The sequence below is a fragment of the Taudactylus pleione genome, unplaced genomic scaffold (genome assembly GCF_031769625.1).
Source record: "Taudactylus pleione unplaced genomic scaffold, aTauple2 ptg001314l, whole genome shotgun sequence".
In the NCBI taxonomy this organism is placed as follows: domain Eukaryota; kingdom Metazoa; phylum Chordata; class Amphibia; order Anura; family Myobatrachidae; genus Taudactylus; species Taudactylus pleione.
In genome coordinates this window covers 3,520,468-3,535,119 of record NW_028285714.1, presented here as the reverse complement: position 1 = coordinate 3,535,119, position 14,652 = coordinate 3,520,468, and the positions used below count along the sequence as shown (strand labels likewise).

The 14,652-nt window shown below is 40.2% G+C and overlaps 1 protein-coding gene across 1 annotated transcript in view; it reads left to right on the top strand.

The window, feature by feature from the left end:
* Positions 1-5,474, top strand: part of CHAT (choline O-acetyltransferase) — a 103,683-nt gene extending 98,209 nt beyond the window's left edge. The window contains exon 14 of the mRNA XM_088463040.1: positions 5,090-5,474. Within this exon, the coding sequence (XP_088319166.1) occupies positions 5,090-5,350 (261 nt within the window). The 3' untranslated portion in view covers positions 5,351-5,474. The remainder of the gene's footprint in view (positions 1-5,089) is intronic.
* The last annotated feature ends 9,178 nt before the right edge of the window (positions 5,475-14,652 follow it).

Here is a 14,652-nt window from a genome sequence, read left to right as displayed (position 1 = left end):
CATGAAAATCGACCGACTGCGTGCATCTTAGCACTTGCGATCCTTGCTGAATCAGGCCCCCAGTGCGGATGGCAGGTGCAGTTTCTCTGAGTATGTTGTGCTTTGTGAGCTGTTGTGCGTCTTTAGATGCAGCTGCTGTCAGTGACAAGCCAGCGTCTGCCTAGCACCCCCTGCTACCTCCAAGGAGCAGCTTCTAAAAAAAACCATACTCCCTGTGTCCAACTTCGTTCCGCTTCTCTGTTCAGTAACAATCGGGACGCTTGCACAGTGCTACTCAGATGCATGTGTAGTACTTAGAAAACATTGGCCAAATGCGCTCATAAAATATATACCTACTTCCCTACTTTTGAAAAAGCATTTCAGGGAGATTGTGAAAGCAGCACCTATGAGCGCGGCGGTAAAGTGGGCGTGTACTGCTACATCTGAGGGTCGTGTCATAAGATTGCATTACATCCAAATATAAACGAGCCCCAAAGCAGTCAGTAAGATCTACTTAATGATGAAAACACACTGATGCTTTTTAGAAAATGCATGTAGCCATAGGGATCATTGTGCCTTATAATACAGGGAAATTATACTAATGATCCCATTTGAATGTATATATCTCTGTTTTTTTTAATACAGCAACTTCATAATGGGGGTAAGGTGCAATCAGGGAGATTGCTGGACTCTTCAGGGAGACAGGGAGATTGCTACTATTTCAGGGAGTCTCCCTGACAATGAGGGAGAGTTGGCAAGTATGAATATATATCCACAAAAACACAGTACACCCTACTAACAATATGCTTCTCATATATAGGGTCTGATTCAGAGGTGCACACTAACTTCATGCAATGCACATTTTCAAGCAGTTGGCTAATGGTGAAAGTACCACGCATGCATCCGAGTTGCGCATTCGTCTCGATGGGTAGTGGTGGACACACAGAGGGAATTTAGACGCAAGAGCCGTGGGTTTCAGTAGGCATTCCTGGGAGGCAACAGGGGGATGGTTAGGAAGATGCGGGCTTGTAGCTGACAGCTACTGAGTTTAAAGATGCAGTAGCGCAGACACAGGACACCATGTTCAGATGGAGAAATTGCACCTGGACTAGGGCTGGTCAGGGGCGGTTTAAGAGAGGAGATGGCCCATGTGTAGTCTCCGTGCTGGCCACCCTCTCTCCGGCAGCACAGTAGTCTACTGCACATGAGCAAATCTCTGGGATAATGGGTACTGCGCCATGTTCTCTGTGATTTCTGTCTGCAGCACCAGCCAACACAAGACTCTGGAGAGGTAAGTATAATTATATGGGCACAGGGTGTGCAATGTGGGCCCCCTGGACCACCGCTCCTTCTACACCCATTAATGATACACCAGTGGGGCTGGTGCAATCTTCAATGGTGCGACTGATGATGCATCTAACAATGCACTGAGACGAATTAGCGCCACTGCAAGTGGAGATCTCAATATGAACAGAAGTATTTGCAGCATTAGCATAAAGATGCGGACAGGGTGACCAAAATGGGATATCAACTACAAGAGCAGATGAACTGTTTGTAGGTCGTACATGAGACACTGAAAGACAGGGTGTTGGGTACTACTCTCCAACATACTCTACAGTTCATTATTTGTAAAACAATTTGCTTTGACACAAATACCATTTACTGTATAAAGTTAAAAAAAAAGTGACAGCTACCAGAAAATCTGCATTTACTTTCCCCGCAAAAATCCAAATATAGATATATTTTCAATGCAACTGTTAAATACGTATTATACCCAAATCTAAAATATCCTATTATCAAGCTGGAAAATATGTTTGTATCTTTGTCTTGAAAATTTTCAAAACCACAAGTCTGATTCACCAAAGCACTCAAACAAATCCATTAGTGATTAGGACAAGTGATTTATCACTTCACATGAGTTGAAAACAAAACAACTATTGTTATGCTGAGCAATATTAGGTTTAATATAGCACTAGACAGTTTCTTATTATCAGCAACCAAATAACGGAAAACCCTGCCCTGTTATTTTCTTCACGTGTAGAGAGAGATTTTTGTGTAAGATTGGAAAAACCATAAGGGACTGATAAAATTGAAAGACCCATATAATATTGACCCAAACATTTGTATATGCATAATATGTTGCCAGTTTGCATGGTAAGATATAGACGCTTGGCTATACAACTTCAGTGAGTAATACAACCAGAAGAGTTACTTAAAGTTATTAATTAAGTTCTGGCTGGATAAAGGCTTAGAACATCTGCTGGTTCATTGTGGATTGCCCTAAGTTATAGCCTTCTGCTTCTGCCTGTCATATCATGTAATATATTTGTGCTTAGTTTATCCTGTACCATGCACTGTAACTATTTTTATTTATTTTCTTAGTCCCTCATCTGACATTTGCTACAATTTTGTGTCTGTTTCACCCTGTTTGTGCATCTGTCTCCTGTTCTGACCTATCTTCTTCTTTCCTTTGCTTCCATCCAGTGGTGGATCTTACCTAGGGGCTGCGGGACAGCAGCCCCCCTAGTAACATCTGCCATTCGAAGGGACTGCAGTGACTTCGCATTGGTAGCACTCCCTGATTACAGCCAGAAAGGCAGTCCCAGGGGTAGGTGCTTTCTCCCCCTGGGACTGCCAGTCGGGACTGCAATAGGAAAGAGAGTGCTTCCCATGGGAAGCCACTCTCCTGCTATTACATCAGCCCTATCTGGCTTCTAGCAACTGCAGTTGATGCAGTCCCTACAAGCCAGCCAAGCAGTGATGATCTTAATCCATGCCCCTTACGTAGGCTCCACCCTTTGCTGCCACCTGACTTAAGCACCACCTCCTGGTGACATCACCTGACAATCACCGGGATGGCAGGGAGGAGAGGGCTGCATAGACTGCAGCCTATGACCTGCAGACCCCCCAGCCAGACAGTTAAGTTGTCGCCGCTGCTTCCATCTCTGGTACCCCGGATGTTGTTATGGGCACAGATTAGTTAGGTCTAGATGGTACCTTACAGTAGAGGTGGCAGTTCCAGTGGTTCTTCCTTTTATCTCTCTAGGACTGATTCAGAGGTGCATACAATTTGAATGCAATGCCAATGTTTACATAGCTGAGCGATTATTTGCCTCTACACATGCGTGAAAAGTCTTGGAAACCACTAGGTCATATGCGTTACACAGAGTGTACGCTAACAATTCTATTTGGTAACACAAGTGGGGTGGTAAAGTGATAGGCATTCTTGGGAGATGACTGTGAGATGGCCTGAAGTGAACACAAGAAAACTACTTCTCATGGTCGTGCACAGACACAGCTACAGAGGTCATGTTCAGACAGAGAAACTGTACCAGCCATAGGGCTGGTGAAAGTGTTGATGGTGCATGGGTTGATGTGTTGATGGTGGCATGTCAATAATCACTGGTGGTATTACAGCGTGTTTTGTATTTATAAACATACAATAACTTTCTCAACTATACATATTGGGGTCTATTCACTAAGCCTTGTAGAGAAAAAAAGTGGTGAAAGATAAGTCCCGGCCAATCAGCTCCTAGCTGTAAGCTTCAGGCTGTATTTGAAAAATTACAGCTAGGAGCTGATTGGCTGGATCTTATCTTTCTCCACTTTATATTTCTCCAAGGTTAGTAAATAGCCCATAGTGAAAACAGCAAAATATACAGATGTGTCCCACATACCTCTTCCCTCTGTGCGCTACAAGTAGTATTAAACATAATGCTTGAGCACAGTGTGACTCGGTAGCGCCAAGCGTCTTTTCGTGTGACTTTTTACCTTCAAATGCATCTTATTCACAAAGCGATGCAAAGAGAATACACAAGCGGCTTCTGCTGATTAAAATGATATGTGACATACCTGTATTCTGTGCGACTTTACAAATAATAGATATTCAAAGGTAAATCTTTGTACAAAAAGACACTCGGTGCTACCAAGTCACACCATGGCTTGGCGCGACTAGAAGAGATGTTTTATCCACAAGGATGCAAGATGTATGTGGAAACATCTGTATTAACACTCAGCAAACTAGCAATACTCCAGACTGATCAGTCATTAACTTTATGGTGAACACAAAGTTTCTCATTGGCGTACTCTCTTGCTAGGTGGTCACTGACTGATTACATTCATGTACTTGTAATCCACAATAGGCAAAGCTAGCATTTAATGTTGATCTTTCTTGATTCAAATTAAACAACAGCTTCAGCTCTGAAATGATAAGGCACTGTAAATACAGTTCAAACTTTAACAGTACAAATATTTTCAGCACTCAGGTGGATGCAATGCCAATATTTGTGCAGTTGAGCGATTATTTGATAGTGTCCATATGTGAAAAGTCCTAAAAACCCGAACAGTGCATATATTACTCTGAGTGTTGTTGCGTATGGGATTGGAGATACAGACGCCATGTTTAGAGAAATTTCAGAAGGAGACACTGCGCCAGCCATAGGCTGACACAAGGGTTGATGGTGAATATGATGATGCGCCAATGGTGGTGTGTTCAGAACCACAAGCGGACTTGTACTGTCCACAGACATTGAAAGTCTGTCGCACGATAGTACACAAGCAAAGACTAAATCTAGCATTTGCCAGCTCTGCAAAATTTCACGGCAGGACAATCAGTAGCCATAGTACATTATGAGAAGGACGGGCGCCGTTTCTTCTATAACAGCAACTTCCAGATGACAGTGAGTCCCAGGGTACGCTGCCTTGGCTGGAGGTGTCCCCTGCTGCTCAGCCTGCCATGGCGCCCAGGGCATGTGCCCTGCTTGCCCCACCCTAGATACGCCACTGGTGATTGCTAAATATCTTATGATCTGGTGACAACTATACAAATACAGTCCCTGATAGTGGACACCACAGGCTCGTGACCCCAAATCAAAGCCTTGTTCTACAATCTGCATTTGTTTCTAATGACTAGTGTTGACAGAACTGGCTGACCCCTGTATTACCTTTAACTGATTGTCATCATGTTTGTTTGCTCTTTAGGGAATAGTATCAATTTCTCATTTCCTTGATAACTGCAAGCTTTATTAAACATTGCTAAGAGCTTTAAAAGAATGTTGTGCTACTGAATTTCATTTAGAAGATAAAGATTGCTATCTGATGATATTTTCAGGTTCCTACCACAATGGAAATGTTCTGCTGCTATGGTCCAGTGGTCCCAAATGGATATGGTGCCTGTTACAACCCACAGCCTGAACACATCCTCTTCTGCATCTCAAGCTTCCGTGACTGCAAAGAGACTTCATCAGCCATGTTTGCCAAAGCCGTGGAAGAAAGTTTGACTGCCATGGGGGATCTATGTGTAAAATACAACACGAGGCTTCAAACACCAGTGAAAAACAAATCAGAGCCACAAAATGGACACAGAACCTAGCTGTCATCAGAAGTTTACAGATTATGTATTATTTATTTTCCATACATATATTTTTTTACTTTATTTAGGGACAGTGGAAAGGAAATAGATAAATAGATTTTTATTTTAAAAAAGTTGTAATGTAGTGAAAGCCATGTGATAATTTCCCATTTCTAACCAATTCCAGAATCCTAGATAGTTGTCGCCACGATGGAACTTTTGCGGTTTGTGGCTGCACCCCCTGCTGCATAGTGGCACAAATTATGGGATTAAGCAGTGGGATGTATGGCCACAATAATGTTATTCGTGGCACCATGCCCTTGCACATTCCACCACGATCTTCCTTCTGTCACCTCCTGCAGAGGATAAATCAAATATTGCCAAACATTCTGTATTACAATATTGGTTGATCCATGCATGGTCTGTATGTAAGAACATGCTTGACTATTAATAAAAAAGGCTTCCTTCCTAAAAGACATATTACATTTTTCATAAACTATTTTTTATATGATGTTTGATGAATTGTTTACATTTATATTATGCTGAGGCACCAAGAATAGTTCTCAATATTGCCATTCAGGACTGTAACAAGTTGCTGGAAGGTAACATAAATAGAGGTGCACTCATTTTTTTAATATATTTCTTTGAAAGATCCACACTTTACATGTTGCATACCAGTTCAGTAAAATAGCTCTAGGATTCTAAGCCTAACAATTCTGAACTGCCGAGAGTCTGCATTCTGGAATAGTAAGAATTTTGAGTTACAGACTTCTAGTGGCAGGAACTGAGAAAAAAATGATACACATGGGAGCCTTACAAATAAGGTGCCCTCTTGTGGGTTGCGCCAGACGACAGCTTTTCAATTGGCTGAAAAAATAGCTGATTTTATGTTATTTTATTTTAACATACTTGCTGGGAGCAATTGTCCTCTGACAAACTCACAATTCAAAAGTTAAAATGTTAACTACAGTACTTTGCCCAGGATGAAAAATGCTCTGAGGTATTGACAGGTAGTGAGACATTAGAGATGAGTTGACATTTATTTTAATGTAGCAGTATTTCTTACTAGTATTTTCTACGCTAGCCCTAACTCTGTAAGCAGTGTTTAGTGTGAAGGAAGCTACCAAAATACATATATGTGAGATGCCTTTGATTTCACATTACTTTTTATTATTTTAACACTAGTGTTTGCCCGCAGTTTCACTCGCATGGATGTCTGTTATCGCTCAGCGGATCTAATTTTACAAAGACAGTAGTGGCATCTAAAATTGTGATGTATATGTTATGTTTTAGACATTGATCACAAAATGTCGATAACCAAGAATCCATAATTTTCCATTTTTTTATGTAAACCACAAAATCCAATTCAAGGGGCAATCAATCTCACAGTCCAGTCTAAATTCACTTTAATCAAGCAAATCTTATCTTGTAGATCTCAAATCCGTTGCTACTTAACTTACAGTAAGATTGAAAGGTTGCAAGTAACATGAGCAGCGACTCTGTGATAAGTAGTATTTGTCTTGGTGCACCATCTACTGGATTAACATGTATACCGCAACTTCACGAGTCAAAATAAGATGACCGATTAGAGTTTAATATATAGTTGGATTTATCTACGTAATAGATCTTGAGATATATATATATATATATATATATATATATGTGTGTGTGTGTGTATTTATATATGCATACATATATAACTTTGCATTTGGGGAGTGCAATATATGTATCTCTCACTGTTTTTTCGCGGGCTTCTCAACTTATTTGTGGTAAGCTATTTTACAGCACCAAGTTTTTACACCTTGACAAAGGGGTTCTAAGACCCCGAAACGTTGGTTTCCTGGTATGTACTTTTGAAATATACTTGGAGTTGTTACTCCCCAAATCCCGGAGTGCCGCAGATCTCTCTTTTGTTTTCCTGCATTGATCCCTTACTGAGGGCACCCGGGTATCATCACTATTATGGCATGGGAGAGTGCCAGATTGTCCCCAATATATATTGGGGATAATATATATTGTCCCCAATAAATATTTATATACATTAAGTCATTTTGGACTTGAGGAACCTGTGCAAGTTTGATAAACAATTTTTGTCTCCGTACAGTAGCTCATAAACAGTCCCTAAAGCATATTTGTCGCAAAAAAAATATTTTCTACATCTAGTCATTTTTGGCTTGAGGAGCCTGCACACTGTGTCATGTGTCTGTTTTTTTCTTTATTGCTCCTCTCCCTGATGTCACATTGAGAGAATACATACCTCAGTTTCTTTCTAGATGACTAAGCTATACACTATTGAAAATGCAATCCAAATTCATTCCATAGCTTTGGTGTGATGCCGCAACGAACAGACAAACATTCAAAAATTTCCAAGGAGCAAATTTCTCTAAAAAACTTCTATGTTTAGACATAACCATTGCAACTTTATTATCAGTATAGATTTAGCATTTATTCGCTTATGGATAAAAACACCATTCTAAATACACCCATATGACAGTTCAGTATAGTGATAGCATAGTTAGATATATTTTAAAAACAAAATTTACTAACTAGAGGGATTGTTACAATATTAGAATGAAACATGAATTATTTTTTTCTGCCATAAAGAGAATTAATGAGCAGCTTTCTCAAAGAGGGGCTGAGCTTATTGATCAATGAGCAGCCCTCTGATATTTAATGCCTTTTTCTACAAACATATTATAAACCAGAACCTTTAATATACTTCCAGAGCTACAGATTGCAATAATATAGTATATGTCGATTTTCAGGAGTAAATCATAAATATATTTTAATGTTATTTTTTCATTAATCGTGTATAGAGTTAGTTATTTACAAGAAAAAATATTGCATATAATTATAATCTTCTGTAATTAGTATGTAAATAAAGCAGTATTTGATTAACATTGCTAAGGTCTCGTTAGTGGAACCATGCAGCAATTATGTTGTAATAAGCAATACCTAACAAGAAATTTCCTACAGTAAATCAAATTAGAATAAAATTCATCGAGTCAAGATCTTGTGTGCATAAAATAAGATTACATTGTGTATATTACATGACTTACATGTGTTTTGTGCCTAAAACTATTGAAGTAATCCTATAATTACAATTTTTAAAGCAAATGCAATTCATCTCTTTATATATAACATCCACATTCCGTTTGTCATGCCGCTGTATCTTACTAGCAAGGTAAATACCTCTGGGTGTGGTATGTCAACATGGAATTTAGGTCGACAACTAATATGTCTACATTTTAACCATGTTGACATTTTTTAATGTAGACATAATGTCGACACCAGATTGTCAATAATCAGTGTTTTGCTTATTTTAGTCTATCCCTATCAATAAGCACAAAACATTCTGGTGTCGACATGTTAAATGTCAACAGACATTTTAACCATGTTGACATATTGGCTGTCGACATTCAGAATCAGTCAACATTCTGTCAATCTTCTGACCAGATCCCATCCCACCACCATACAATGCTCTACGCTCTACCTAATTTAGCATGCATCAGTCATACCAGTGGTGGGGCACTTTCTCTCGATTAGTAATACATCCTCTCTAAAGTCCAGACATAAATTGTGCTTCTTAACGTCAAAGTTGCTATAATAAACTATCAGAGCAAAGGAATTTGTACAGGGCAAGCTCCTGTTCTCATCTCCTAATTCATATTTATAAAATGCCAATAATCCAGTCTATGTGCAAAAGGGAACACTGGGACTCCCTGAATCTCTTTGCTGTAAATTTGTGGATATGAAAAGAAAGTTTATCCCTTTGTGCAGCATTAGACAGTAAATAAAAGCAGATAAAAAAAATAATCGGATAATAGTCTATTACATTCATGGGTGGTTGTGAGGAAAAAATACTTCCAATATTTATCTACTCATCTGATTTCAGTGGTACAATACAGAATATAGGCAGGACAGGCCATCCTGCTGGGACTTTGTTAGGTGTGGTGTACGATACTCACTGGATCTTTTTGTAATTATCCAAAATGCTGTCCAAAAAAAAAATATTCATTTTGAAAATGAACAATATTTATTCATTAAAAATAGTGATAATAGCAATGTTATATTGGTTACAATTGTATAAGTCACAAATAACATGTGAAAAAAAAAAGTTCCAATCTGTTGCTGCACCGAGGGACATTCTTTTCTCATTAGAAACACGTCAAATAAATTAAAATGAGTGTTTTTTATGGTTGTACTCAGGGGTATGCAGTACCTTTTTTTAGTCATATTTAATTCTTACTAGCTCCATAAACAGTGAAATCATTTCAGAAATTAAAAAAATAAGAATATGCACACTTATTGAGAGCGTGGTAGCTACTATATAAGTTGTAACCAGGGGTGTGCGAGCGGTGCCGCGGCCTAGAGTGCACGGCTTTGGGGATGGCATCATATCTGCCGCATGGCCTCCGCATTTGACTTACAGAGCATACAGTATGTAAAGTACATGCAGGCAATCCTTAAGCAGCAATAAGAAATTATAATTCCCGATAAATTATAAATATGCCCCTTAGGGGTTTATGTATTAGTGAAAAGTGTGGAGAAGTGGACCAGTTGAGAAGTGGCCCACAGCAACCAATCAGCTCCTACCTATTATTTTATAAACGGTACTTGATAAATACTACTTCAAAGATGATTGGTTGCTATGGGCAACTTCTCCACTGATCCACTTCTCCATGCTTTTCACTGCATGATACATAAACCCCTTAGGACAGTGGTTCCCAAACTCGGTGGCGTGGCACCCTGGGGTGCCTCAGGGCACTTGCAGGGGCGCCTCGAGTTGGTGGTCCAGTGCCAAAAAAAAATATTTTTAGTCAGTGTATAGGCAAAACCAGTGCTAATGACTGCCAATCATAAAATATAAGGACAAATAGAAGTGCAGCCCTGTCAACCACCACATAACTGAACCTGAGTGTGACATATAGACACAATTTTTTTTTCTGTATTTCTCAATAAGAAACTTTTGGCTTAGGGGCGCCGTGGAAAAACTGTTGATACTCTAGGGCGCCGTGATTCGAAAAAGTTTGGGAACCACTGCCTTAGGGATATATTTACTAAAGTGCTGCGTTTTAGAATCAGACTCTACTTATTTGTCTAGCACCTTCTAGAAGATAATAGCTAGAATCTGACTGGTTGCTATGGGCAATAACTCCACTTCTAAAATCCTGCACTTTAGTAAATATACCCCTAAGGGGTGTATTTACTATGCAGCGTTAGGAGACAGAGTGAAAAGTGATAAGAAAGTGATAAGGTGCCAGCCAATAAGCTCCCAACTGTCATCTCACAGGCTGTGTTTGAAAAATGACAGTTGGGAGCTGATTGGCTGGCACCTTATCACTTTATTACTTTTCACTCTGTCTCCTAACACTGCTTAGTAAATAGACCCCTAAGTCTTCTATGTTAACTTTAGTGCCAAAGTGTAAAGCAATGTTAATCATCTTGCCTTAATTTAAATACCATTTGTACACAGATATGCATGACATATACAAAGATGTGTAAATATGTTTATATTCTGTATACAGTTTAATTGTATAGCACTAAAATGATTAGCGGTTGTGTATTAAATGGAGGATAGTTTTTGATTTCTTCTAGAAGCATGTCGTATAGGAATAATTTAAAGCATTTCATGAAATTGAGAAAGAAAACTGAAAATGTTTAAAAGTCTCTTATCACCTACTTGCCACAACGGAATGTGTAACATAATGAATTGAGGCACTGCACACTGAGATTCTAAATGCAGAGAACTTTGTCCTCTATGATCAATGTGTTGAATAAATATATAACACAGAGTTTTTCTTCTAATGACACAGCATCTGTTGTTTCAGTAATTCCATATATATGTCTATTAAGCATTTGCAGATTGTAAAGCAGACAGAATACTTCTAAGCTGTAATTTGTGCACCTGAATCATTCAGGTGAGCTACTGTGGGTGTACGCAAAATGTCATGTCTGCTAACCAACATGTGCTATTATCACAACTTCAAATGCTGTATGTGCTAGTATGACTGTCACTTTCTGTTATATATAGACTATCTTCATTTACACAATAAATATCATTTATTGTATATACATAGATGTAGATCTTGTGAAAATAGATGAACAGCTAATAACAGTGTTACATTTTATTTTTATAAAAGGACATAGCATATTGTTTTATGTGAAAATCTATTAATGTGAGACTGTTTCAAGCTTTGAAAAAACAACTGTATACCTAGAAATTACTGTTCAAAGAATAAATAATTATAATTTTGGAACTGTATTATTCAGGTTCTTATCATCAGAGTTATGCAGAACAGTGTATATTACTGCCATTAGGAAGGATGAGGTAGGTATTATTGGGCAAAAAATCTACACTTACCAAATTACTGCTACAAGAACATCTTAAGCACACAAGAACATTTCATTAAAAGTAGATTTCAAAATTATTGCTAACAAACCCAATTTGCAAATAACAATAATATTAAATGTGCTTTATTTTCATTAAACGCCATAGTGGTTCATGATTCCTGCTGCCCATTGTGTCAACCTTAACTTATTAAAACAAAACATATAAATAATGGTAAAAACGGCAGACAACAGGGCATTGAAAAGGTAACATTTTTATCTACAAATTAAGACGTATGGTGGCATATTGAAAAATGGACAGGAAAAATACATGCATGCACTCGAACACAAGCCCTGGTGTACAACTCTTCCTTAATGATTTCCCCTTTAGAACATCGGGCAGACTCGCTGGATAAGTCGCCGATGCTTGAAAGTCACAGGCTATTACATTTACCTCCTGGTCAGACTCCAAACACTGACTTTTATCTAGACTCTGTTTCCCATCCTTCAAGACAACACTACCTCTAGTTTACCAATTGGAGGCTCTTATCTTCCAAGGGCCTGAATCGTAATGATAGCACTGTCCAGCTCCATCCTGGATAACAAGGTCCACAGATAATGGATTAATATGATTGATCCAAGCAGATGGCACCGTTTTTGGATTAACCCATCCATAGCTTTATACAGAGTTGTGAGCTCCGGGCTCATTGGGTTTGCCAGTGAAATCTGGGCAGACTTTTGGAGGCACATTCAGAGACAAAAAATGGGAAACCTGTGATCAGTCGGAAGCATGCAGTGGTGGGGGTAGGCTTCAGAGGTTAGGGCAGGGTCGGATAAAACTGAGCACATGGCGCAAGTAAGCCCCTGAGCCCCACTCTCTCAGGGGACCCCTAATTCATATTTAGCTTAAGTACGGTTTGGTGATTGTGACCGTGCTTCATGCCTGTGCCGCTGGGAGGGAGCAGGCATACAGGGACTGGGATCACCCAGCACAATAACGTTTTTTTCCCCTATCTGCCCTGTGCCTGCCGCCATTGTCTTAAGGAGGAGCAAGGAGAAGATCGAGTAAGTGGTGGTGGGGAGAGGGGTAACACAAACACAGCCTGCTGCTGCAGAGATAAAGGGGGTAGAGACACAGGCTGCTGCAGTGATACGGGATGGGGGGAAACAAACTGCTGTAGAGACACCAGAGGGATTCTAAAAGGACAGAGGCCCTCATTCAGAGGCGGTCGCAAGAAGCGAGCGCTCACTCTGAATGAGGGTGGGCACTTGACTTTTCAAGTGCGGCCTCCTGGTCACTAGCTAAGCTGTGGGTTACCACCCACAGCTTTAGTGACCGACCAGGTTTATGGTCGCAATGGTCAAGACCATCGCGACCATCTGGGCTTGCGACGAGACCCTAAGGTTGAGTCTCGGCAACCGCAAGCCCCAGGGAGCTTCCTGCTCTGATCGTGCAGGAAGCTCCCCACTGACATCACTACTGATGTCAATGTGGCCACCCACAAAATGGCAGGTGTTCCTTAAGGAACGCCTCCGTTTGTGAAACCATCCCCCTGCCACGCCTACAAAACAGGTCGAGCTATCGATCAACATCGACAGCCGGCCCTTTTGTAGTGAGCTCCGGTGTGAGAGAATTTCTCTCTCGCTCCGGGGCTTGCGCACGCGCAGTGCGGCCTAAACATCGACCTGGTTGCGAGCGCTCAGCGCTTGCGACTGGGTCTGAATGAGGTCCAGAGTCTATAGTTATGTCGAGGCGGGCACCAAATTACTGCCTTGCCCCGGGTGACAAAAATCGTCCCTGCCATCAAACACATGCACACACTTGACTTTTTAAATATTATTAAATATGCAAACAACAAAAATGCATATGCACGAGTGACCTGGTTCACACATACGTATAGTGTATATGTCTTAAAAAAAAACACATACACTGAGTGGCCAAATTATTAGTACTTTAATGGGCCACCTTTTTCCCTTAATACGGCTTGAATATTTCCAGGCATGCATTTTGCTGACTGTCGGTATGTTTCATGGGGAATAATAGCCTAAATGTGATTAACTGCATCACCCTAGCGATGCCTGCACCAGCTGAAGGCTCAAGACTATGCAAGAAGGATCCATGCTTTTGTGCTGCTGTCTATAGATGCTGGAGGCATTTCACACTGTTTGCAGCAGATAGGAATGCCATACAGTCAGCCCTTCTACTTCTGTAGCCCATACAGTATGATGCAATGTGCGGAGTGCTGTACGTTGAGAGGCCATCTGAATTAGTTACTGATACAGAATATCCGTAATTTGATGCACTGTTGTCTGTCTGTGGGACTGAACAAGTCTGCCCACTCTCAATTCCACTCGAGCATCCAGTATTCAGTTTTTTGCCTGCTGGTCCACTTTGTGTACACTTTAACAACTGCCGCCTTTGAAAAATGTATTTAGTGTAGCCGTTTGATAATGCTCACAGTGCTGCTCAGAGCACCAACAGTCAGTCCACGTTCAAAGTTTTTACACTTCACTATTACCTTTCTTCCCTTTTTTGTGTGATGCCCTGGGAGTGGTCCTTGGCTGGGTTCTTTTGGGCTGCTCTGCGCCTCGGACGTGAACCCCTTATTGTTATGGACGCCGGTATAGAGGAGCCTTGATGCTGGCCCCGGCGCTTAATCATATATTTGCAAATGTATGCAACTAATACCTCTGAATTTCTATTATCATGTAGGATTCAAGTATTTTTGCTAATATTGTTGCAGTGTGCTGGAGGGAATCTTCTTTTTTCTCACGTTCAAAGTCTGTCAGATTGTGTCACTTACCCATTATATTATGAGTGATACACTTCATTAGTCTCTGCATACCTTCACCGTTCCATTCTTATACAGATTCCTATATCAGCATTAACTGCAGAATAGCTACTGTGCATAAAACACCTGGTGGTCATAATAATTTGGCCACTCAATGTATAAATTGAGCTACCCATGCTATCGCCACACCATCCTAAGTGC